The sequence below is a fragment of the Lynx rufus genome, unplaced genomic scaffold (assembly GCF_022079265.1).
Source record: "Lynx rufus isolate CCGP_SWC_20201006 ecotype Redwood Valley unplaced genomic scaffold, mLynRuf1.p SCAF_35, whole genome shotgun sequence".
Taxonomy (NCBI): domain Eukaryota; kingdom Metazoa; phylum Chordata; class Mammalia; order Carnivora; family Felidae; genus Lynx; species Lynx rufus.
Genome location: NW_025814851.1, coordinates 1,215,106 through 1,240,983, shown reverse-complemented (window position 1 = coordinate 1,240,983; position 25,878 = coordinate 1,215,106). Strand labels below are relative to the sequence as shown.

The following is a 25,878-nucleotide window of genomic DNA, read 5'->3' as shown; positions in this document are numbered from 1 at the left end:
AGAATGATTAGGTAATAGATAATAGCATGTGCTTTGAAGTCCTCTTCTTATCCTGGTGTGGGCATTTAAGTCACCAAACTTAATGCTACTTTGTGCTAAGTCACCAAACTTGTCTGAACCTCAGTTACCTTATCTGTAAAATAGGGATAATAATACTACTGGCATGGTTATTATAAGGATGATACATATAATGCATAAGATACATAGTGGGTAATCAAAACATAGCTACTATAGATATTACATTGAAAATCTACAACTATGTGAATTATTTTATTATTTTCTTACCCAGAGGCCCTTTCATAGCCTGGAAGTTCTATGAATACATTTGTACTGTCAGTAAATGACAAATGTACTTTATAGGTAACCACATTCTCCCAGATGAGGACCTGGCTGCTTTTCACTGGAGCCTCTTGGGACCAGAACATCCCCTTGCATCACTTAAGGTAAAGTGCCCCCTTTCTTACCTATACATTCATGCCTAGGGGACATTAGGTTTTTTTCATCGGAGTTTTGATAGAATAATTGCCTTTCATTAGGCTTAAAATATTTCAAATACTTACAAAAAATTATAATTATGATCAAATCCTTAAAATCTTTTTTATTAACTTTTTATCTTAATTCCAGTGTAGTTAATATACAGTGTTAGATTATTCTCAGGTATACCGTATAATGATTCAACAATTCCATTCATCACCCAGTACTCTTCACAACAAGTGCATTCCTTAAACCCCATCACTTATTTCACTTTTCAACCCCACCACCACCCACTTACAGAGTTTGTCCTGTATATAGTTACGAATGTATATTCTTGGCTTATCTCCATCTTTTTTTCCCCTTTGATCATTTGTTTTCTTTTTCAAATTCCACACATGAGTGAAATTATATGCTGTTTGTCTTTCTCTGACTGAATTATTTCACTTAGCATTATATTCTCTAGATCCACCCATGTTGTTGCAAATGGCAAGATTTTGTTCTTTTTATGGGTGAATAACATGTACACACACACACACACACACACACACTAATTCTTCTTTTTTAAAATTTATTTATTTAAATTCAAGTTAGTTAACACACAGTGTAGTATTGGTTTCAGGAGTAGAACCCAGTGATGCATAACTTACATATGACACCCAGTGCTCATCCCAACAAGTGCCCTCCTTAATGCTCACCACCCATTTAGCCCATCCCACCCCCCACCTCCCCTCCAGCAACCCTCAGTTTGTTTTCTGTATTTAAGAGTCTCTTATGGTTTGCTACCTTCTCTGTATCTTATTTTTCCTTCCTTCCTCTCTCCCTGAGAAAAAATCCCACACCTGCACAGTGTGTAGAATCTATGGTGTAGCACTGCTAAAACCAGCAAAGGTTGTATTCCCTCTGGGTGTGCCTCTGTCCCATGATGATGAAAAAGGCCTTTTGCTGGCACCTGCATGGTGTTTTGTCCTTGGGGAGGCAATAAACCCTTTTCCAAAAGTACTCCAGGAAGGGGACTGTTCTCTCCCAGTGTGCCCCAGAGATTCCTACACTAGGCTATGCACTCCAGAGCTAGCTCCCTCCTCCCCAGGAATGTGTGCCATAGCTCCGCTCCAGAGAAAGTCACGCACTTCCAAAACCTGAGTTTGAGCTCCAAATGCTGTTTAAGAAAAAACTGGGACACTCAGTACTTTTCACCCCAAGACCATGATCCAGAGAGGTTTTCCTCTTGTTGTAACTTGATCCTACACTTTCTCAACCCATGTGTCTTTCTCTCCCTTTTGTCTCTCCATGGAAAGGGTTTCCTCCCCTCCACAGCACCACAATTTTTCTCTTCCCCAGTTCACTTCCACATACTTCACACCTGCCATGCTGTCTCCCTCCAACTGTGGAGGTCCTTCGGTCAGTCCACAGATCGATTTCCTGGGTATTCCAAATAATGTAACCTCAGTACAGCTCTGTTTGAGGGAGGAGGAAAGCCCAGGGTCCCCCTATTTGGCTGCCATCTTAACTCCTCTTATGCTATTTCTTCTTTATCCATTCATCTGTCAGTGGACCCTTGGGCTACTTCCATATCTTTTTTTTTATTAAAAAAATTTTTAATGTTTATTTATTTTTGGAAGAGAGAGAGAAACAAAGCGTGAGTGGGGAGGGGCAGAGAGAGGGAGACACAGAATCTGAAGCAGGCTCCAGGCTCCCAGCACAGAGCCCAACATGGGGCTCGAACCCATGAACCACGAGATCATGATCTGAGCTGAAGTCAGATGCTCAACCGAGACACCCAGGTGCCCCAGGCCACTTCCATATCTTGACTATTGTAAATAATGCTGCCATAAACATGGGGGTGCATGTATCCCTTTGAATTAGTGTTTTTGTATTTGTGTAAATACCCAGTAGTGCAATTACTGGATTATGAGGTTGTTCTATTTTTAACTTTCTGAGGAAACTCCATACTGTTTTCCACAGTGGCTGCACCACTTTGCATTCCCATGAACAGTTCATGAATGTTCCTTTTTCTCCACATCCTCGCCAACACTTGTTGTTTCTTGTGTTTTCGATTTTAGCCATCCTGACAGGTGTGAGGTGATATCTCATTGTTAGTTTTGATTTGCAATTCCCTGATGATAAGTGATGTTGAACATGTTTTCATGTGTCTGTTGGCAATGTGTATGTCTTCTTTGGAGAAATATCTGTTCATGTCTTTTGCCTACTTTTTAATTGGATTATTTGTTTTTTGGGGTGTTATTTAAGTTCTTTATATATTTGGATACTAACCCTTTTTCATATGTGTCATTTGCAAATATCTTCTCCTATTCAGTAGGTTATCTTTAGTTTTGTGGATTATTTCCTTTTCTGTGCAGAAGCTTTTTATTTTGATGTAGTCCCAATAATTTATTTTTGCTTTTATTTCCCTTGCCTCATGAGACATGTCTAGAAAAATGTTGGTATGGCTGATGTCAGAGAAATTACTGCTTATGCTCTCTTCAAGGATTTTTAGGGCTTCAGGTCTCACATTTAATCCATTTTGAATTTATTTTTGTGTATGGTGTAAAAAAGTGGACTATTTTCATTCTTTTTCATGTAGTTGTCCAGTTTTCTCAACATCATTTGTTGAAGAGAATACCTTTAATATTTTAAGGATTCATACAGATCTATGAAGTCAAATACTAATACCCCAGTGAATGAAATAATGAGCAAAAGACTGAAGCAGACAATTCACAAAAGAAGAAATACAATGGCCAGTACTATGACTAGATAGATGTTAAATCTCACTAGTGATCAGTCATGCAAATGAAATTATTTTTTTAACCTAATAGTTTGGCAAATATTGAAAAATTAGTGTACCTACTCCTTTTGAGGCTATGTTGAGAGTAATACTCTTATACACTTCTGGTGGTAGTTTAAGTTGCTGAATATATTACTTTTCTCTAGTTCTTTCACTCTGCTAGTTCATACCTTTTCCTCTCTCCTAACGCCTCTAATACTCCCTCCTCCTTGTTCCCTCAGCTCATGAGCTGGCTACGTATTTCACTGACAAAATGTAAGCATTTGGAACAGAATTTCCACCAGCTCCTACCCTTTCATCTTCTCACCCACGTGCATCTGTGTGCCCACTTGTTCTGCCTGCCTTGTGTTAACCGTGGATGACCTGTCCTTGTTCCCATCTAAGGCCAACCTCTCTACGTACATGCCAAATCACATCCCCTCTTACTAACTTAAGGTCATCCCTTTTGCAAGTCTTCCCTCTTTCTCCTGCATCAATTTTTCTGTCTTCATTGAATTTTTCCCATCCCATATATAAGCATGCATCCATCTTAAAAAATAAAGCAAATTCTTCTCTTGACCTTAGTTCCTCCACTGAAGCTACTATTCCATATTTCTTCTTCTCTTCTAGCCCATATATCTTCTTCCCTTATCGCAAAGCCTCCTATAGAGTCGTCTATACTTGAGGTGTTTATTATTCCTTTTCCCTACTCTCTCTCAATCTGCTTTGCAGAAATGGCTCTTGATGAGCTCAAGGTGTTAATAAACCTCGATGTTAATAATCTAACGGCCAGCTTTCAGTGTTCATCATATTTGACCAATCAGCAGCATTTGACCCATTTGCTCGCTTCCTCTTCCTTAGAACGTGTTCTTCACTTAGCTTTAAGGACACCACTCTCTTCTAGTTTCCTTCCTATTTCACTGGATGCTCCTGTTTCCTTTGCTACTTCTTTTTCTTCTTTTCTTATCTTTGGAGTGACCCAAAATTCTATCCTTGGTCCCTTCTCTTAGTTCTACCTATACTTTCTGCCTTAATGGTTGATCTCATACAATATCATGACTTTAAGTATCATCTGTCCATTGATGACTCTTAAATATATGTCTCTAGTTTTTTAAATTTTTCTTGAGAGAGAGATGGAGGGAGAGCACGTGCATGAGTGGGAGAGAGGCAGAAGGAGAGGGAGAGAGAATCCTAAGTAGGTTCCATGCTGAGCACGGATTCAGGATGATGCAGGGCTCCATCCCACAACCCTGAAATCATGACCTGAATCAAAATCAAGAGTCAGATGCTTAACCAACTGAGCCACCCAGGCACCCCTCTATGTCTCTAGTTTTAACATGCCTCTTGAACTCCAAATCGTAATATCTAACAGCCTACTAAACATCTCAGGGTCATATATCCAAGTGTAAACTCATGATGTTTCCCCTAAATCTGTTCCTCTGAGAACCTTCCACATTTTCATTAATCACAATCTCATCCTTCTAGTTGCTCAGGCTAAAAACCATAGAGTCATCTCAGATTTCTTTCTCTCTTTCTTACACCCTGCATTTCCTCTGTAAGCAAATACCATCAGTTCTCCCTTCTATATATGTCCACTTCTCACCATTTTCATTGCTACTACCCTGGTCAACTCACCATTATTTCTTGCCTGGATTATTATAACAGCTTATTAACTGTTGGTTTTCTGTTTGCACTCTCCCCTCTCCCAAATCTATTCTCAATATAACAGCCAGAGTGATCCTTTTAAAACCTTATTCAGATCAGTCACTTCTCTAATTCAAAATCCTCCAGTGGCTTTCCACGTCACTCACTCAATCTTTACCATGGCCTACAAAGTCTTGTACTGACTGGCCTCTGTTACAGCTCTGATGTCATCTTCTCTTTTCTTTTGCTTGTAGAACCTTTGTATTTATTATTTTCTCCACTTGGAATTCTTTTTCCTCCCACATAACTATGTCCTCACCCTTACAGGTTTTCTCAAATGGCATTTTCTCAGTGAGGCCTTTCCTGACCATCTTATTTAACATTGCATGGTTGTATGCGTGCACACACACACACACACACACACACACACACACACTTGCATTCCCATGCCCGTCTTCTGCTTAGATTTTCTCCAGCACTTACCTATATATAACATAGTATGCATTTTACTTATTTATTCTGTAAGATATCCTGACACACTTACCCTAGAATTTAATCTTCCATAAGGGCAGCAATATTTATCTTATTCACTGCTGTGTTCTTGGTGCCTATGACAGTGCCTAGTTAGTACACAGTAGGCAGTAAATATTTGTTGAAGGAATGAATGGTACAGCTTTTTGCCCAAACAATTTTATATAAAAAGCCTTTAAAAAGTTTATACCCTTTGACTGAGTAACTACCATTTTAGGAAACTTGTAATTTAATAATTGGAATGTGAACAACAAATCATACCTACATTTTATCACATTAAAGAAAACCTGTATTTAAAATTTTTTCAAGCATCACAAAAGTAGATAAAATAATAATGTAGTGAATCACTATAGTAACATGTGTCCGAAGGCAAGGGAAACAAAAGTAAAAATGAATAGTGGGACCTACCTCATCAAGGTAAAATGGTTCTGCACAGCAAAGGAGACAATCAACAAAACTAAAAGGCAGCCAACAGAATGGGAGAAGATATTTGCAAATGACATATCAGATAAGGGTCATTATCCAAAATCTATAAAGAACTTACCAAACTCAACACCCAAAAAACAAATAATCCAGTGAAGAAATGGGTAGAAGGCATGAATAGACACTTTTCCAAAGAAGACATCTGGATGGCCAACAGACACATGAAAAGATGCTCAACATCACTCAGCATCAGAGAAATACAAATCAAAACCACATTGAGATACCACCTCACACAGGTCAGAGTGGCTAAAATTAACAACTCAGGAAGCAACAGATATTGAAAAGGATGTGGAGAAAAGGGAACCCTCTTGCATTGTTGATGGGAATGCAAACTGGTGCAGCTGCTGTGGAAAACAGTGTGGAGGTTCCTCAAAAAATTAAAAATAGAATTACCCTACAACTGAGCAATAGCACTACTAGGAATTTATCCAAAGGATACAGGAGTGCTGATTCGAAGGGGCACATGCACCCCAATGTTTATAGCAGCACTATTGACAATAGCCAAATTATGGAAAGAGCCCAAATGTCCATCAACTGATGAATGGATAAAGAAGATGTGGTATATATACACAATGGAATACTACTTGGCAGTGAAAAGAATGAAATCTGGCTATTTGCAACAACGTGGATGGAACTGGAGGGTATTATGCTAAGCGAAATAAGTCAGTCAGAGAAAGATATCATATTGTGGAATTTGAGAAACTTAACAGATGACTGGAAGGGAAGGAAAAATAAGTTACAAACAGAGGGAGGCAAACCATAAAAGTCTCTTAAATACAGAGAACAAACTGAGGGTTGATGGGGGGTAGGGGTTTAGGGGGCGGAGTATGGGAGATGGGCATTGAGGAGGGCACTTGTTGGGATGAGCACTGGATGTTGTATGTTAAGTGATGAATCACGGGAATCTACTCCTGAAGCCAAGACTACACTGCATGCGAGCTAACTTGACAATAAAAAAAAAAGTTTATGCCCTTTGACTAATTACCAGTTTAGGAAGCTTATAATTAACTAATTAGAACGTGAACAAAAATCATACCTACATTTTATCATAGCATTAAAGAAAACCTGTATTTAAATTTTTTCAAGCATCACAAATGTAGATAAAATAATAATATAGTGAGTCACTATTGAACATCTTCTAGCTCCTACAGTTATGAAGATGTAGCCACACTTGCTGGAGTATTATTATTATTATTATTATTGCTGTTGCTAATGTAGTTTAAAATAAATTCTGGACCTCAAGTCATTTTACTCCCAAATTCTTCTATATGCATCTCGAAAACATTTCATACATAAGCACAATGCCATTATTACTTTTAACAAAATTAATGATAAGTTAACATCCAGTCCATTTTAGGATCATCTTGATCGTTTCAAAAAGGCTTTTTTTGTAGTTAGTTCAAATCGGGATCCAAATATGGCCCACAAATTAAAACCTTACCTATACTTGCAAAGAATTTGAAGCAGCCAGGGGCGCCTGGGTGGCTCAGTCCGTTAAGTGTCTGACTTCGGCTCCTGACCACATCTGACTGTGATCTAACCGTTCACGCATTTGAGCCCCGCCTCAAGCTCTGTGCTGACAGCTCAGAGCCTGGAGCCTGATTTGGATTCTCTGTCTCCCTGTCTCTCTGCCCTTTTCCATTCATGTGTGCTCTCTCTCTCTCTTTCTCTCAAAAATAAATAAACGTTAAAAATTATTTAAAAAACTGAAAGCTGCCAAATGGTATTATGAAAGAAAACTGATTATGGCAGTGTCCTCAACTAGTGGTTATCTCTGTAGTAGGATTATAAATGATATGACGTTATCTTTCTTTATACTTTTTTGGGTTTTTTCCCCCAAGTGTTCTATGCTGAGAATTATGAGGAAAACTATTTTTTAATGTTTATTTACTTATTTTTGAGGGAGAGAGAGAGGAGCGGAGAGAGGGGGAGACAGAGAATCCCAAGCAGGCTCTGCACTGCCAGCGCAGAGCCCCACGCGGGGCTCAAACTCATGAACCGTGAGATCATGACCTGAGTTGAAACCAAGAGTCGGCCGTTCAACTGACTGAGCCACCCAGGCGCCCCTGGAGGAAACTATTTTTAAGGAAAAGATTTTAACTATCTCTAAGTGGATTTACTGAATTTGAATTTTCTGGCTTACCCCTACATCACTCTTTCTCTTAGTGATCATCATCAACCTCAATGTACCTTGCTTATCTTATCTCTTCTAGGTCCGAGCTCATCAGCTGGTTCTTCCTCCCTGTGATGTGGTGATCAAGGCTGTTTCTGAGTATGTTAGCTCCATTAAAGACCCTTCAAATCTGGATGTGGTTGGGAAGGATGTTTTCAAACAGTCTCAGGTGAGCTAGACTTCTTCCTAAGAGTTGCCGGTTTTCTTACCTTCACTAGTGCCACCAGCAGATTTGATTTTTTTTCTGTGCTACCTACCTTCTCTCCACCTAGCTGCTTGTTTTCTCCATGCTTACAGACTGGACCCCCAAAGTTTCCTTTGAAAACATTACTAGGTCTGGAATGAAAGAATTCTTTGCCTTTTTCCCCACTATCAAGATAAAAAAGCTTACTCTGGAAAATCTAGAAAATAAAGACACTTAAAATCTCATTACCCAGAAACAACTTGATATAGTTATCACTCTAGAATATGTGCTTCTACCCTTTTTGTGTTTCAATGTATACCTTGATATAAAGAAGGTCTTGCTTAGTTGAGGTTAATGGGTCATGAAAAAGACTACTTAAAGTAGGTCCACATAAAACAAAAATCAGTATTTCATTGTTAATAGTGAGAAAAAGACTCTACTGGGGAATTTGTCTTGTGAAATGAAGCTAAAAGTTAGGAAAATAAGTCAGTTTTGTTTTTAATAATTTAATTTAGACTTGCACAATGGGTTTTTCAGTTTATTTTTAAAGTTAACATAAAGTGGGCATCTGTGTGGCTCAGTCAGTTAAGCGTTCAACTCTTGATTTTGGCTCAGGTCATGATCTCATGGTTCATGAGTTCGAGCTCCACATCAGGCTCTGTGCTGACAGTGCGGAGTCTGCTTGGGATTCCCTCTCTCCCTCTCTCTCTGCCCCTCCCCCATTTGTGTTTGTGCACACTCTGTCTCAAAAATAAATAAACTTTTAAAAATTAACATAAAGTAAAACTGACTTTTATATGTGTGTGTATATAGTTCTCTGAATTTTTAGCACATGATTTATGTAACCACCATCACAATTAGGATCAGAACAGTTGAGCCACCCCCAAAAATCTCTCATGCTGTCACTTTGTAATCACACCCAAACTTATCCCTAACTCCTGGCAACTACCAGTCTATTGTTTGTCACTACAGTTATATCTTTTAGAGGATAACATATTAATGGAATCACACAGTATTTAATCCTTTGAGAATAGTATTTTTCATTCAACATAATGCCTTGAGATTCTTCTACATTGTTTCATGTTGCATCTATCAATAATTCTTGCTTTTTATTGTTAAGTGGTATACATTGTATGGGTATGCCACAGTGTATTTATTCATTCACCTCTAAAAGATATTTGAGTTGTTTCCAATTTTTGGTAGTTCGAATACAGTTGCTATAAACATTTATGTACAGATTTTTCTCTAATGAACATAAGTTTTTATCTCCCTGGTGTAAATACCAAGGAGTGGGATTTCTGGGTCATATGGTAAGTGTATGTTTAACTTTGGCTTTATAAGACCCCGCCAAACCATTTTCCAGTGTGGCTGTTCCATTCCTCACTAGCACTTGTTACTAATCAGTATTTTTTATAAGCATTCTAATAGGTGTGTAGTGGCAGCTCTTCATAATTTTAATTTGCATTCCTCAAATGACTAATGATAAACATTTTTTCTTGTGCTTACTTGCCATCCATATGTCTTCTTTGGTGAATAGTCTGTTCATGAACAGTCTTTTGCCCATTTTTACTTGAGTTGTTTATTTACTCACTGTTGATTTCTGCGAGTTCTTTATATATTCTTGCTTAAAGTCCTTTGTCAGATATGTGGTTTGCAAATATTTTCTCCTAGTCTGTAGTTTATCTTTACCTCCCTTTAACAGTGTCTTTTGCAAAACAAAAGTTTTTAATTTTTATCTTTTATGGATCATGCTTTTGGTATCATGTCTAAAAATTCATTGCCTAACTTCAGGCATGACAATATTATCCTTTTTTCTTATAAAAATTATATAGTTTAAAATTTTACATTTAGAACAAATCATTATTTACAGTTCATTTTTGTATAAAAGGTGAGGTGTTTTGGTTTGTTTTTGCATATGGATATCCAGTTGTTTCAACACAGTTTGTTGAAAAGACTGGCTTTTCTCCATTGAATTGCTATTTGTGTGGGTCTATTTCTAGACTCTGTTCTGTTCACTTGACCCATGTGTCTATCTCTTTGCAAATAGCACTCTGTCTTGAATACTACAGCTTTGTGTAAGACAAAATTAGGTAGTGATCCTTCCAATTTTATTGTTTTTCAAAATTATTTTGTCTATTCTAGTTCCTTTTGTCTGCCCAAATTAATTTTAGAATAATCTTTTCTATATCTACAAACAATAATACTGCTGGGATTTTAATGGGAATTCCTTATATTAAATATACAGTTGACCCTTTAACAACATGTGGGTTAAGGGTACCGACCCCCCCCATGCAGTAAAAAATCCATGTATAACTTTTGATTCCCCATAAACTTAACTACTAATAGCCTGCTTTTGACTGGATGCATTACTGATAACATAAACAGTTGATTAACACATATTTTGTATGTTATATGTATTATATACTATATTCTTATAATAAAGTAAGATAGAGAAAAGAAAATGTTAAGAAAATTATAAGAGAAAATACATTTAAAATACTGTATTGTATTTATCAAAAATATTCACATATAAGGGCACCTGGGTGGCTCAGTCGGTTGAGCATCTGACTCTTGATTTCAGGTCAAGCCATAATCCCAGGGTCATGGGATTGACCCACATTGGACTCTGCACTGAGCATGGAGGCTGCTTAAGATTCTCTCTCTTCCTCTGCCCCTCACCCCCACTTGTGCTCTCTCTCTCTAAAATAAAAAAAAAATTCACATATAAGTGGACTCACCCAGCTCAAATCTGTGTTGTTCAAAGGTCAACCATATAGATGAATTTGTGAGTTTTGAAATCCAGTAATATGATATCTCTCTCCTTTTATTTAGTTCATCTTTGATTTATCAACATTTTATACCTTTCAGTATACAAGTCCCATACATTTTTAAAAATATTTATTTATTTTATATTTGAGGCACCTATTATAAAGGATATTGTTTTGTTCATTCCTAGCATATAGAAATATGATTGATTTTTGTGTGTTAACCCTGTATTCTGCAAACTTTCTAAACTCACGAGGAATTTTTTTGGTAGTTTTTTGGTATTTTCTGTGTAGGTGATCATATTTCTCTAAATAAGGACAGTTCTATTTCTTTTGTAGTCTGTGTCTTTTTTTCTTGACTTAATACACTGTCTAGGATTTCCAAACGATGTTGAATTGTAGTGATAATAGAGGATATATCTTATTCCCGATCTTTGGGAAAAACAGTCAGCATTAAGTATTACATTAGCTGTAGGTTTTGTAGATGTACATTATCAGGAAGTTCTCTTCTCTTCCTAGTTTACTGAGAGTTTTTATCATTAAAGGATGGTATGTTTTGTCAAATGTAATTTTTTGCATCTGCTGATAAGATCATGAGCTTTTTGAATATTGAACCATCCTTGCATTCCCAGGATGTGGTCAAGGTATATTATAATTTTTTTATATTATTGGATCTGAGTTAGTAGTATTTCAATGAAAAGTTTTACATTTATTTTCATGAGGAATATTGGCCTGTAGTTTTTTGTGCTGTCTTTCTCTGGTTTTGATATCAGGGTACTACTGGACTCAAAATGAGTTAGCAAGTGTTCTTTTTTTTTTTTCTTGGAAGAGATTGTGTAGAATTGTTTTTTCTTTTTTTTAAGTTTATTCATTTATTATTTCTGAGAGAGGGAGGGAGGGAGGGAGGGAGGGAGAGAGAGAGAGAGAGAAAACGCACAAATGGGGAATGGGCAGTGAGAGAGAGACAGAGAATCTGAAGCAGTCTCCAGGCCCTGAGCTGCCAGCACAGAGCCTGATGTGGAGCTTGAACTTCACTGAGCTGAAGTAGGATGCTTAACCAACTGAGCCACCCAGACACCCCTGGTTTTTCTTCTTTAATTATTTGGTAGAATTTGCCAGTGATGTGTACTTTGAATTCTGGTCTTCTTCCCCAATCCCCCTGCTAGTGTTTACTTTTCAGAGTCTTCAAATAGCTGCTCCTAGGTTTTATAACTACCTTCAGTGGAAATACGGTAGAGTGTGCTTACTCTATCTTATCCAGAATGGAAATCTCTCTGTAGATTTTTTTTAGGTGGACAAAGCATGAAATCATTGCTTCATTTTGGGGAGCATAAATTTTCCTAACCAATTATATGATAGCACAATCTAGCATCCATTACTTTGCATCTGACTTTCTAGCATAATATAAAAAGGGCTGGTTTTCATTAAAAAATATACTTGGGATTTATTTTCCCTAAAGGGTCTAGTTTCTTTTGATATTCAAATCATTGTTTTTTCAAGTGCCTTTCCTGCCATCATCTTTCATAATTCGTTCTTCCACCATTATTGAACACTAACTGTAGTGATACTTACTTGTCCATGACTTCTAGCATGATGTGTGCAGTCCTCCATCATTTTCTTTGACTTAAGGAAATCCTGACCTTTATGACAGATTTTGTTCATTCACTTTGTTGATTTGCATTGTACTTTCAGCTGCTGGCCTCAGACAGTTAGGAAGAGACTGACCCACAAAGAAAGAAATTGACATAGTGGGGTAGGGAGAGAGGCTAGTATTAAGTAGGGGATACTGTTTAGATGGAGAATAAATTAAAATTCCTTTTTTTATTGTGGTAAAATATACATAACATGAAATTTACCATCTTAATCATTTTAAGTGTACAGGCCATTTGTATTAAATACATTCATAATGTTGTATAACCATCACTATCATCCATCTCCATAACTCTTCTCATCATGTAAAACTGAAACTCTTTACCCATTTTTTAAAGAAATAATGGCCATAATTTTTTTAAGTTTATTTATTTATTTTGAGAGAGAGAACCAGCAGGGGAGGGGCAGAGAGAGTGGGGGACAGAGGATCTAAATCAGGCTCTTCACTGACAGCAGAGAGCCCGGTGTGGGGCTCCAACTCACAAACTGTGAGATCATGACCCGAGTCAAGGTCAGACACTTAACCGACTGAGCCACCCAGTCGCCCCAAAACTCTATATATTAAATGATAACTTCCCATTTTCCCCTCCCCTCCAGCCCTTGGCAACCACAATTCTACTTTTTTTCTCTATGATTTTGACCACTTTAGGTACTTCATCTAAATGGAATTATACAGTATTTGTCTTTTTGTGACTGACTTATTTTACTTAGCATAATGTCCTCAAGGTTCATCCATGTTGTAGCATGTTCCAGAATTTTTTTCCTTTTTAAAACCAAATAATATTCCATTGTATGTTGACAGAGGAAAAATTTTATAAGTTTTCAGTTGAGTGGTGAATATTTTTAATGTGATAACTTTTACTTCCCTTTATAGCTTCATGATGTTTGGAACCTGGATAATGACTATTCAAGGATCCACTTTTTCACTAAACAATAAGAACAAAAAATTTTTAGAGGTTTTGCTATTAATTCCACCCTAAATGTTTTATAGTGTTTCCTATAAACATTCCTTTTGTATGTATGTTTTGAGGTGGTAGTCATCTCAGTGTAAAAAGTGTCTGCTTTTTTCACTGAACATTATGTCTTAAACCGATTTTCATTGTTGTTATATAATTTTCATAAAATTTCATATAATCATTTTTAGCAATTGTAGAATTATGAGAGCTCTTCTAAACAAACATGCAGAAACTACTAGGTAATAGCATCAAAGGGATGGGATTCTACTCTGCTACCTATGGCCTCTGGGGATCTATAAAAGAAAAGGATAGGACTTTATTAAATATGATCATGTAGTAAATACTGAATGAACTTCCACAGGCAAGGTCCCATGCTAGGCACTAAGATATAAATGTAAATAAACCATTCTCTGTTCTCACAGAACTTTAGGTTAAATGGGAGCAGAAGCAAATAAATAAGTATAACAAAGACAAACCACAATAAATGTGTCATAGAAAGAGAGTTTTCATAGAAGTGGTGTCCTTTCAAGAAAGAATAAATGTTTGTCAGGGCACAGAGCAGTGGTACACTGAGGGAAGTATATGTAATTTGGTATTTCAGGGGATTAGGTCATAAGATCTATACTCATTGATGTTGAATAGTTTGCAAGTTAAATGCAGAAAGTGAATTGAAAGACAGTATAATATGATTCTATATGTATGAAAAAAACAAAACCATATTGGTGTACATACATGTGTCTGTATAAACACAGCAAAAGTTATGATAGGACATATACCAAACTTATAACACTGGTCACTTCTGGGGAGGGAAGTGAGTATAGAGCTATAGATATTAAGGAAGACTGTGTATGGCTTGTATCTTTTTAGGAGATTGTTATGTGTGTAATTAAATATAATATGGAAATAATAGTGAATACATAACTAATGGAACCTTGATAAAGCAGAACACTATTCAACCAAATATATTTCATTCTATAAGTCAGTAATTTGCAGATATTGTTTAGATTTGGAACGCTTTTTCAAACAATTGTACTAAGTCTACAGTTTTTTGAGAAAGCCAAACGATTTTATTTCTAAGCAAGGCTGGAGGACCTGGAGATAGATAGATAGATAGATAGATAGATAGATAGATAGATAGATATTTTGAGAGAGAGAGAGAGAGTACGAGCAAGTGGGAGAAGAGCAGAGGGAGGGAGGGAGAGAGACACAGAGAGAGAGACAGAGAATCTTAAGCAGGCTCCACGCTCACTGCAAAGCCCAACGCTGGGCTTGATCCCGGGATCATGACCTGAGCCAAAACCAAGAGTCAGACACTCAACTGACTGAGCCACCCAGGCTCCCCTAAAGATCTTGATTTCTGTGTTTGTGTGCCTACATACATGCAAGTAAAGAGATCTGGAATGCTATATAGATCCTAGAATGTTAACAATTACAAATTCTGAGAGAGAAGATTATAAATGTTTTCAATTTTCCTTTTTTGGATTGTATGTTTTAATATATATTCTCTATGTATTTCTATAAGAAATGTTTGTTGCAATTAGGAGATGATTTTTCTGTAGAGAATATAAAACCCTGGAGCTATGTGGTGACTTGGGCAATCTCATGCATTGATGATGAGAGTATAATGTGAGACATCTGTTTTGGAAAGAGATTTAGTATCATGTGTCAAGAGTCTATGAAAATGACCATATCCTTCGACCTAGTAATTCCACTTCTAAGAATATGCCCTATGAGCATTGAGGAGGGCACTTGTTGAGATGAGCATTGGGTGTTGTATGTAAGTGATGAACCATGGGAGTCTACCCTGAAAATCAAGCACGCACTGTACACACTGTATGTTAGCCAATTTGACAATAAATTATATTTTAAAAAATAATAATGAATAAGATAAAAAATAAAAACAAAAGAATATGCCCTGTGAAATAACCCAAGAAACTTATGTAAAAATATGCTTATCAAATAATTATTTATAATGATAAGTTAGAAATGGCTTTAATAGTTTATATTCCATTTGATGAAACATGAAGTTCACAAAATTAAATTCAAGAGGACTTTAAAATTTATGGGGCGCCTGGGTGGCGCAGTCGGTTAAGCGTCCGACTTCAGCCAGGTCACGATCTCGCGGTCCGTGAGTTCGAGCCCCGCGTCTGGCTCTGGGCTGATGGCTCAGAGCCTGGAGCCTGTTTCCGATTCTGTGTCCCCCTCTCTCTCTGCCCCTAGCCCGTTCATGCTCTGTCTCTCTCTGTCCCAAAAATAAATAAACGTTGAAAAAAAAATTTTTTTTAATAAAATAAAATAAAATAAAATAAAATAAAATTTTGTTGGAAAAGGTTTGATAAAGAAAAGTTCGGGACACCTGGGTGGCTCAGTAGGTTAAGCGTCCAACTTCACCTCAGGTCATGATCTTGCAGTCTGTGGGTTTCAGCCCCGTGTCAGGCTCTGTGCTGACACCTCAGAGCCTGGAGCCTGCTTCGGATTCCGTGTCTCCCTCTCTCTCTGTCCCTCCCCTGTTTGCGCTCGCTCTCTCTCTCTATCTCTCTCTCAATAAATAAACGTTAAAAATTAAAAAACAGGGGCGCCTGGGTGGCTCAGTCGGTTAAGTGGCCGACCTCAGCTCAGGTCATGATCTCGCGGTCCGTGAGTTCGAGCCCCGCGTCGGGCTCTGTGCTGACAGCTCGGAGCCTGGAGCCTGTTTCAGATTCTGTGTCTCCCTCTCTCTGACCCTCCCCCGTTCATGCTCTGTCTCTCTCTGTCTCAAAAAATAAATAAACGTTAAAAAAATTTTTTTAAAAATTAAAAAACAGAAAAGCTCCTTTTCAGTCAGCCTCAACCCTTCAGAGATAAATAGTATGTTTACTTCTATTGCCATAGATTAGTTTTGCTTCTACTTGAACTTTATATATTCTCCTTTTTGTCTCTCTTCTTTCACTCAGCATAAAGTGTTTGAGATTTATTTATACTGTTGCATGTATCAGTACTTTTTTCTTTTTGTCAGTGTATAGTTTTCCATTGTATGAATATATCCATTTATCCATTCTTCTGTTGGTATACATTTGAGTTAATTGAGTTTGGGGATCTTTTTAAAAAAATACTTTTGTTTATTATTATTAATTTTGAGAGAGAGAGAGAACACAAGCAAGGGAGAGGCAGAGAGAGAAAGAGGGAGAGAGAGAGAATCCCAAGCAGGCTCCACACTGCCAGCACAGAGCCCTATGCAGGACTCGAACTCACAAACCATAAGATCATGACCTGAGCCAAAATCAAGAGTTGGAAGCTTAGCCAACTGAACCACCCAGGCACTCTGAGTTTGGGGCTTTTATAAATAAAGCTGTTGTTAGCATTCTTGTTCATATCTTTTGGTGGACATATGTACTCATTTCTCCTGGGTAAATACTTGGGAGTAGGATAGCTGTGCCATATGGTAAATATATGTTTAACTTAATAAGAAATTGCCAAACTGTTTTCCAGACTGTACCAATATACACTCCCACCAGCAATGTACTGGAATTCAAGTTATTCCATATCTTTGCCAGTGCTTGATGTTTATAATCTTTAATTTTAACCATTCTGGTGGATATATAGTGATGACACATTGTGGTTTTTGTATATGTTTAAGTGCTTTTTACTTTAGTGTTCATACCTTTTGAACAATAATTCTACTTTGGGGACATTTTCCGAAGGACATAATCAGAAATCCAGAAAAAAATTGATCTGTACATGTATGTTCTTTGCTGCATAACTTATAAAAGCCAAATGTGAGAAATAACCTAAATGTCAGGTATTAGGGAAGTAGTTACATAATTTATGACACATTTATAATGATAAAATATACAGTCATTCAAAATTATAAAAGAACAATATGAAATTGTATATTATCAACTATAGAAAATTGTGTATTAAAATAGACCAATAATATGTTAACAAAAAGTTTATTTTAAAATACTGGAAGAAGCCTTATCAACAATAGCCAAACTATGGAGAGAGCCCAAATTTCCATTGACTGATAATATTACTCAGCCATCAAAAAGAATGAAGTCTTGCCATTTACAAACACATGAATGGAGCTAGAATGTGTTATGCTAAGTGAAATAAGTCAATCAAAGAAAGACAAATACTGTATGATTTCACTCATGTCGAATTTAAGAAACAAAATAGATGAACATATGAGAAGGGGAGGAAAAAAAGAGAAGAGAGGGAAGCAAACCACAAGAGACTCTTAATGATAGAGAACAAACTATGGGTTGACAGAGGGAGGTGGGTAGGAGATGGGCTATATGGGTGATGGTTACTAAGGACAACACTTGTTGCAATGCGTACTGGGTGTTGTATGTAATTGAGAAATCACTGAATTCTATTCCTGAAACAAATATTGTACTGTGTGTTAACTAACTAAAATTTAAATTATAAAAAAAATCTTTAAAATAAAATGAAATAAAATAATCAAAATAAAATAAAATACTGGAAGAAAACAGAGCAAAATGTCTTTGGGTGGCAGTACTATGTAATTTTCTCCCCATCCTCACCTATTTTTTTCTAATGGTCATGTGACCATTTTAGAATAGCACAAAATGTATTTGTTTGTTTTTAAGCTTAATTTTTTTAAGTATTCGAAATGTTGCATTCTTTTTTAAAATTTTTTTTAATGTTCATTTTTTGAGAGAGAGAAACAGAACGCAGAGTGGGGGTGGGGCAGAGAGAGACGGAGACACAGAATCCGAAGCAGGCTTCAGGCTCTGAGCTGTCAGCACAGAGCTCCATGTGGGGCTTGAACTCACCAACCACAAGATCATGACCTGAATTGAAGTCAGACATTCAACTGATTGAGCCACCCAGGCACCCCGCAGATTTTGCATTCTATAATGCTCTCTCCCTACCTAATCTTTTCTGCAACATGAAAAATTGCTCTCTTGGTTTTCTCTTATTTTTTAATGTTCATTTATTTATTTTTGAAAGAGAATGAGCAGGGGAGGGGCAAGAGAGAGAGAGACAGAGAGAGAGAGAGAGAGGGAGAGAGAGAGAGAGAGAGAGAGAGAGAGAGAGAGAGAGAAAGAGAGAGAATCCCAAGCAGGCTCCATGCTGAGCAACCCCAACACAGGGCTCCATCCTACAACTGTGAAATCAAGATATCAAGAATCGACGCTTAACTGACTGAGCCACCCAGGCACCCCTGCTCTCTTGGGTTTCTTAAAACATTTTATTTCTGCTACTGTTTTGACTTTCTGATTATAAATTGCATGAAAAAGACACTCTCATGTTCTTTCTTTTCCTGAACATCTAATGTTCTAACATCCAGTCTAGGACAGAAGATAAAATAGAGAGATTCAAGAAAGCAGTTGAGTACTATTCAGTCACAACCAAACTCTCTTCACTGCCAGTGGGTCCCTCCTCCTTTCTAGGTAAGGCTTCTATCTGATGCTAGCTGCTGTATCCAAAGGGGAAACTGAGTCCCTCCTGGGAATTCCAGGGCCAGAGTGGAATGCCTTGTTTGTATTACACTCTTATAGAAGTCATTCTTGTTTGGTGGGCACTCTCCTTTTGACTTCCATGTAATAAGAGTGGTGACATGAGGCAGGGCACTGATTTCTCAAATTTGTAGATGGGGTCTAATGCTATTTCCTTAGCTTGGGCTTCTTCCGGCACTAACCTCCAATATGGCCTGGTGTATATAAAATAGCCCTGTCTTTGGTTTCAGCCTGAGTTTGAATTCTACCTCTGCTGCTTAATAGCTGTGTGATCTTAACTAGTCACATTTGCATGTATGAAATACAGCTCATGATACCTATTTTATGGGGGGTTTTTTAGATGAAATAATTTCTTTAAGTTTCTTGGCATGGCACATAGCTGCTGTTCAATAAATTATAACTTATTAATAATAATTTTTCAAGCAATATGGGGTTAGCAGAATATAATATAGTAGAATTATTAGGATTGATTAAAGTATGGCCCTTTCTCTAGCTGCTGTTCAATAAATTATAACTTATTAATAATAATTTTTCAAGCAATATGGGGTTAGCAGAATATAATATAGTAGAATTATTAGGATTGATTAAAGTATGGCCCTTTCTCTTGGCTTCAGGTTTTCGGAATAATCGGCTTGGAAATCCTCCCCTTCCACGAAATCAGATGGGCACTATCTCTGCTGGAAAGCCAATGGTAATATCTTTCAAGAGGCCCAAGACCATTTGTTATCATTAGACTCAGGTTGCTTCCTGATTTTTATACTCTGAGTTAAGGAGTTAAGGTAATTCAGTGTTATCAGAATATCAAGACTGTATATACCTATGTCATGTTCTCAACACACTATGCAAAGAAAACATCCAAATCACTAACCAATAGGATGATGTGAAGGTAGATTAGCTAATGTCAGAGAATGGTTCTAGGAGACATGGTTGGGCCATTGTCCTGCCTCTGGAGTATTCTGTCTATATATCACTGTTAGAATAATTTCTTATTATTCTCAGTAGTTTCTTTGTATCCCAATAATTCCCGCTTCTGGCATTATCCACTGTGTCACAACTTCTGAGGGAGCTATTTTGAAGCCAGTTCAAATGTTAAATAGCTTTTCTATCTGTTTTATTCTTTAGTTTTCTCACCATGTGCCCCAGAAAATGAAATATCCACCACCATTCCCAACGGGGCCCAACTCCTCTCTTCTCTTCTCTTCCCATGCTTTGGGGGAATCCCATCCTTTTTCTGAGGATCCCATGCTGCAGGACAGCCCCTTTGCCAATTGGGCTGTCTCTTATGACTCCTCTGCATCCCAGTTTCCCAATTACCTGACTTCCAAAGCTTCACCTCCTTTGGGACCAGACTCTTCTCACTCCTCTTCCTCTGATGGTGATGAACCAAATGGAGCCAGCTCTGAGTAAGTGTCTGAATAGGTACCCAAGGGAACAGACTTCTGAAGCATCTGTATTTCTCTTTTTGCTGGTAACCTGGGTTGGAGTGTGGAGGAGTATATGTTCCTTGATTTTCTCTGTGGCTCTTTGCTCTTTTTTTTAATGTTTATTTATTTTTTGAGAGAGAGAGAGAGAGAGACAGAGCATGAGCAGGGGAGGGCAGAGAGAAAGGGAGGCACAGAATCCAAAGCAGGCTCCAGGTTCTGAGCTTTCATCACAGAGCCCAATGCGGGGCTCGAACTCTCAAACCATGAGATCATGACCTGAGCCGAAGTTAGACACTTAACCGACTGAGCCACCCAGGCGCCCCTGTGGCTGTTTCCTCTTAAGTGAAGTAGAAAAACTCTATGCTTGGCTACTTCATACTCATTTTGACTCTGTACAGGTGGTAATTTTCAGATACCCAAGCAACTGAAGTAAAAGGAAGCATAGCAGCTGGTTAGGGAAGCCCTAGGTATGAGTGTGCTACATTTCATGGCTGTCATTTCTCAATTTTTGAGGGCTGTGGATCAAATGTAAAAAATAAGTGAAAAGAATTTATAGAGTTGAAGTATTAGAATAGTTGAGTAGGCAGTTATATTAAGACAGGGTTCTGATGATTAAAACAGTGGTGTTTTGTACTAGCTTACTTGTTCTTAGATTATTTCTCCAAGCAGATTATTCTGGGGAAAATAGAGCTGCTCTGAGATTTCAGTTGTAATTAGTTTCTTAGAACATAAGCTGACTCAAGGCATGGCATCTTACAAGGTGTAGCTGAAAGGTATCAGGTCCAATACTAACCCAGTGTCTTGACTTCCAGAGGGTTTGTAAGATTCCTTGGGATCAGACAGACATCTTGAATTGGAATATCTTTATCAACCTCCTTTCTTCTACACGGTCTTCCTAAATTTTTAGTCGTATCACGGAAACACTTCAGCAGCAGCCTGGATGGGATGATCCAAATGGTGACAGAGGGTCCTGGGTACAGCCCATCGATGCTGGAGTTTCAGATGCCAGCCTGGGTGATGGCGAGCCCCACATCCCATCCCTGCTGTCTATGTCTACAAGGAACCACATGGACATCACCATTCCACCCTTACCTCCAGTAGCTCCAGAAGTCTTGCGGGTTGCTGAACACAGACATCGAAGGGGTCTTATGTATCCATATATCTACCATGTTCTCACTAAGGTAATAAAGCACATCAGCACCTACCTCCCTGCTTTTACCACTGTGCTTCACACTTCCTAGAGCCATAAGTTACCAGAGAACATTCTAATTGGTATCTGAAGGGAGATAAAAGGAGACCAAGTATGCCGGGGCTCCTCTTTACATTAAGGGCCCCAGATGAGGTGAGACCAGCAGTAGATGGGACTTTCCAATAAATGAGGCCCCAAGAAGATAACTATAATTGTAAAATAATATAATCTGCTCTAGCCAAACACCACAGAAAGAAGATAATGCACCATGTTGGTCTAGGGCTGGGCACAATCTAAGAAGAGGCTTTATGCCCTTGTTCTTTACCTCTTCCTCTATTTCTTCAGAGCTTTGTTCCCTTCCTCCAGTCTTACTATACAAGTCCATCCCCCAACAAAATGTCCAAGATGGACTTAACCCATTTATTCAGCTATAGTCAGTCATAGCACAGACTCTAAAAACCGTAGCTTTTATGCTGGCTATGGTTATCTAGGCCTTTTAGTCTGAAACTCTGTTAAATACAAGTAGCAAATTTAGTAGCTAGGCTATAGAGGCTGTAGTTCATGACTGATTCTTCTCAGCTCAATTCCAAACCTTGAGGTAACTCATTTTGTTCTTTCCCCTGGACCATTTTCTTATTAGGGTGAGATTAAGATCCCCGTATGTATTGAAGATGAGTGTAACATGGAGCTGCCTCCAGCTGCTCTCCTGTTCCGGTCAGCTCGTCAGTACGTATATGGGGTCCTTTTCAGTCTGGCAGAAACACAACGGAAAATGGAACGCCTAGCTATACGGCGGCGGCTACCTGTGGAAGGTAAGTATTGTTTTAACTTCAACAGTTCTCTCAAAGTTTGGTGTGGAACAAAAACATCTGTGCAAGCACATCATACCCGTGACAATGGAGCAGTCTTTGAGAAAATGCATAATTCGCCAGAATACATATTAGTATGGCAAATGCATTAACTTAAGCCTCAGTTCTTTAATCATTAAGCATTCAGAGTAGCTACTACTTATTAAAACCATGCTGGACTTTGGGAATGTAGAGGTGTATCTGACATGGTTTCTCCTCCTCAGTAAGGATCTGTTTGGGATTTGATCCTGTAGAGTTGGAGCCATTGAGGTGTTTTAAGCTGCAGAGTGACATGGTCAAATTAGTGTGTTCAAAAGAACCCTCTAGATTTCTGCTTCTGGGAAGATAGAGTACATATACTGTCCTTATTCCTCCTGCTAAATACACCTAAAAGCCCAGGATATTATATATATAACAAGTACAAGACATTCTAGAAGGTAAAGAGAAGAAGTCAGACTGGCTAAGGACTTTGGGATCCAAGGAATAATGCAGTGGTGAGTTCCCTGGGTTTTCTTATTGCTGCATATATCTTAGACTAGGTGTGAGACCAGCTGGCAGCCCAGAAACACCAACAGGTACAGACCAGTAAAAGCCCCAAGAAATGCCTTCTCTCTCTAGTCAAAGGACCCAAAAGAAACAACCTAGCAAACAGAAAATTTTTAGGTAATAACTAATCTGCTCTAGCCAAACACCACAGAAAAACTGCAGCCAACCATCACCCCTAGTAGCAAAGACTGGATGAAGAGCCTAGACTTCTACTCTTGTCAGACTGCAACAAGCAAGAGGAGGAGCTGAATGTGGAGCCAGGACTTTCACTCCCACTTGGCAGTGATGACAAAGCATCCCCCTTCACTCAACAGAGTGATGTCAGAAAAGACCTGCTAAAACACAAAATTAAAATAAGACCCAGAGTCTTTTAATATAATACCCCAAATGTCCAGGTTTCAATGGAAAATCCCTCTTCATACTAAGAAACAGAAAGATTTCAAACTGCGATCTCAAAATAACCAAAGAAAGAAAATCAATAGATGCCTACATTGAGATAACACAGATGGTTCAGTTACCTAGCAGGGATTTCAAAGCAGCCATTGTAAAAATGCTTTGACAAACAATTCTGAATATGTTTGATACAAATTAAAATCAGAAAGTCTTAGCAAAGAAATAGGAGATATAAAGAAGAAATGGAAATTAAGAACTAAAAAATACAATAACAAAATACTTAATAGTTGAATTAAACATCAAATTGGAGACAATAGAAGAAATAGTGAATTTGGAGATAGAACAATAGAAATTACCCAATCTGAATAATAGAAAATACACTGAAAAAAAATGAACAGCAACCAGTAAAACTAGGACAAAAGGTCTAATATTTGTATCATCAGAGTTCCAGAAAGACAGAAGAAAGAGGGTGGGGCTGCAGGAGGATTCAAATAAATAATGGCTGAAATATTATCAAATTTGGGAAAAACAGAATCAGCCCACAGAGTCAGGAAGCTGAGTGAATTATCCACAGTATAAACCCAAAGAAATCCTTGCTAAGATCTATCATGGTGAAACCTTTGAAAGCTAAAGACAAAAATTATTGAAAGCAGACAGACAGAAACAATGCTTTACCTATAGGGGCAAAATAATATGACAGCTGATCTCTCATCAGAACCCAGATTCCAGGAGGAAGTAGCACAATACTTTCTAGGGCTGAAAGAAAAGAAATCAGTTCAGAATTCTATATCAAACAAAAACATCCTCCAGGAATGTAGGGGACATCAACACATTCTCAGATAAAGGAAAACTAGGATAATTTTTCACAAGTAGCGCTACTGTAAAAGGATGGCTAACGGTATCCATCTGCACAAAAAGGCAATGATAAAAGGAGAAATATTGGGAGGAGCTTGGGAACATGGCAGAATAGGAGGACCCAGAGCTCACTCCATCCCACATTTCAACTAGATATCATCCGCATCCAAGTTAATAAATTGGAGAGTGATCTAAAGACCAGCAGAAGAAACTCCACAACTAAATATAGAGAAGAAGCTGCATTTGAAAGATTAGGAAGGTCAGAAAGGTGGAGTGAGGCTGCCCACCGAAGGGAGGGAGCTGCATGCACAGAGAGGACAGAGGACCTTCACACCAGGGAGTTTCCACAGGAAAAAACTAATCCCCATTGCTTTTGGCTTTAAGAAACAGCGGAGCAGAATTCCGTGAGTTTGTAAAATCTGTGGGACTTGGAAGCTGGAGCTTTAAAAATCTGTTTACTGGGGCACCTGGGTGGCTCAGTCCATTGAGCCTCTAATTCTTGATTTCAGCTCAGGTCATGATCTTGCAGTTCCTGAGTTTGAGCCCTGCATTGGGCTCTTCACTGACAGTGCAGAGCCTGCTTGGGATTCTCTCTCTCCCTCTCTCTCTGCCACTCCCCTGCTCTCGCTCTCTCTCTCTCTCTCTCTCAAAATAAATAAATAAACTTTTAAAAAGTACTAAAAGTCTCCTGAGTCAACACTGAGCCAACTGAGAGAGTGAGTGACAGTCGGGTTGCTGCCCTTAAGGAAACAGCAGGCTGGGTGGAGAGGCAACATAAAAACAGCAGTTTACACAGCTCTAGAGGCAAATAGGAGACAGATATGTTCATATTTATTTCTGAGCATGTTGGGAGACTTCAGAAATGAGGGAGCTGGCAGGTGCCACTTTCCTCCCCTACCTCCCAGCATAAGCACAGAGACACCTGCTGGAGGTAGGACTGCACAGACATTTGGTACCTAACCCACTAGCAGTGCAAGGACTTGCCCACTCCAGGCCTGCTGGCCTCAGCCCTGGGCTCAGGGCAGATTTTGTTAAAGCTGAATAGGTGCCCCACCCAGCCACCAGGTGCACAGCTGCCACCGAGCACCAGGCATATCTGCCATGCAGTGCTTAGCTGCGTGGCCCCAGGCACACTTGTGTGTTCCTAAGCCACGTGCCCCCAGTCACCTTTGTGTGTCTGCCCAGCCAAGTGCCCATAGGCACCATATTGCACCATGTCCACCATGCACCCCTGGCTGCTATTGTATGTGTGGTTGCCCAGGGCACAACCCCTAGCCACTGCAGCACTTAAAGAGATCTGACCCAGCACACATTTTGCTAATACTGTCGCCCTGCTCCCATTCTCTGGTGGGCATGCCCCCCCCCCACTCCAGGCTGGCCTGCTTGGGTCCCACTAACACCACAGGGAGCAAGTACAGCCCACAACAGGCAGAGAGTCAGTGCAGACGACTACATGGAAAGGAAAAGTGACTCAGACACAACAGCAGGGCATAAGCAACATACCTAGGATACTGTCCTAAAGTGCCAGATTCTGGTGAAC

The 25,878-nt window shown here is 38.6% G+C and overlaps 1 protein-coding gene across 1 annotated transcript in view; it reads left to right on the top strand.

Annotated features, from left to right (window-relative positions):
* The window catches only part of FAM120C (family with sequence similarity 120C), a 111,633-nt gene that overhangs the window by 30,532 nt on the left and 55,223 nt on the right, over positions 1 to 25,878 (top strand). The window contains exons 3-9 of the mRNA XM_047093636.1: positions 361 to 443; positions 8,107 to 8,235; positions 18,915 to 19,017; positions 19,698 to 19,774; positions 20,206 to 20,486; positions 21,415 to 21,688; positions 22,337 to 22,508. Of these exons, the coding sequence (XP_046949592.1) occupies positions 361 to 443; positions 8,107 to 8,235; positions 18,915 to 19,017; positions 19,698 to 19,774; positions 20,206 to 20,486; positions 21,415 to 21,688; positions 22,337 to 22,508 (1,119 nt within the window). The remainder of the gene's footprint in view (positions 1 to 360; positions 444 to 8,106; positions 8,236 to 18,914; positions 19,018 to 19,697; positions 19,775 to 20,205; positions 20,487 to 21,414; positions 21,689 to 22,336; positions 22,509 to 25,878) is intronic.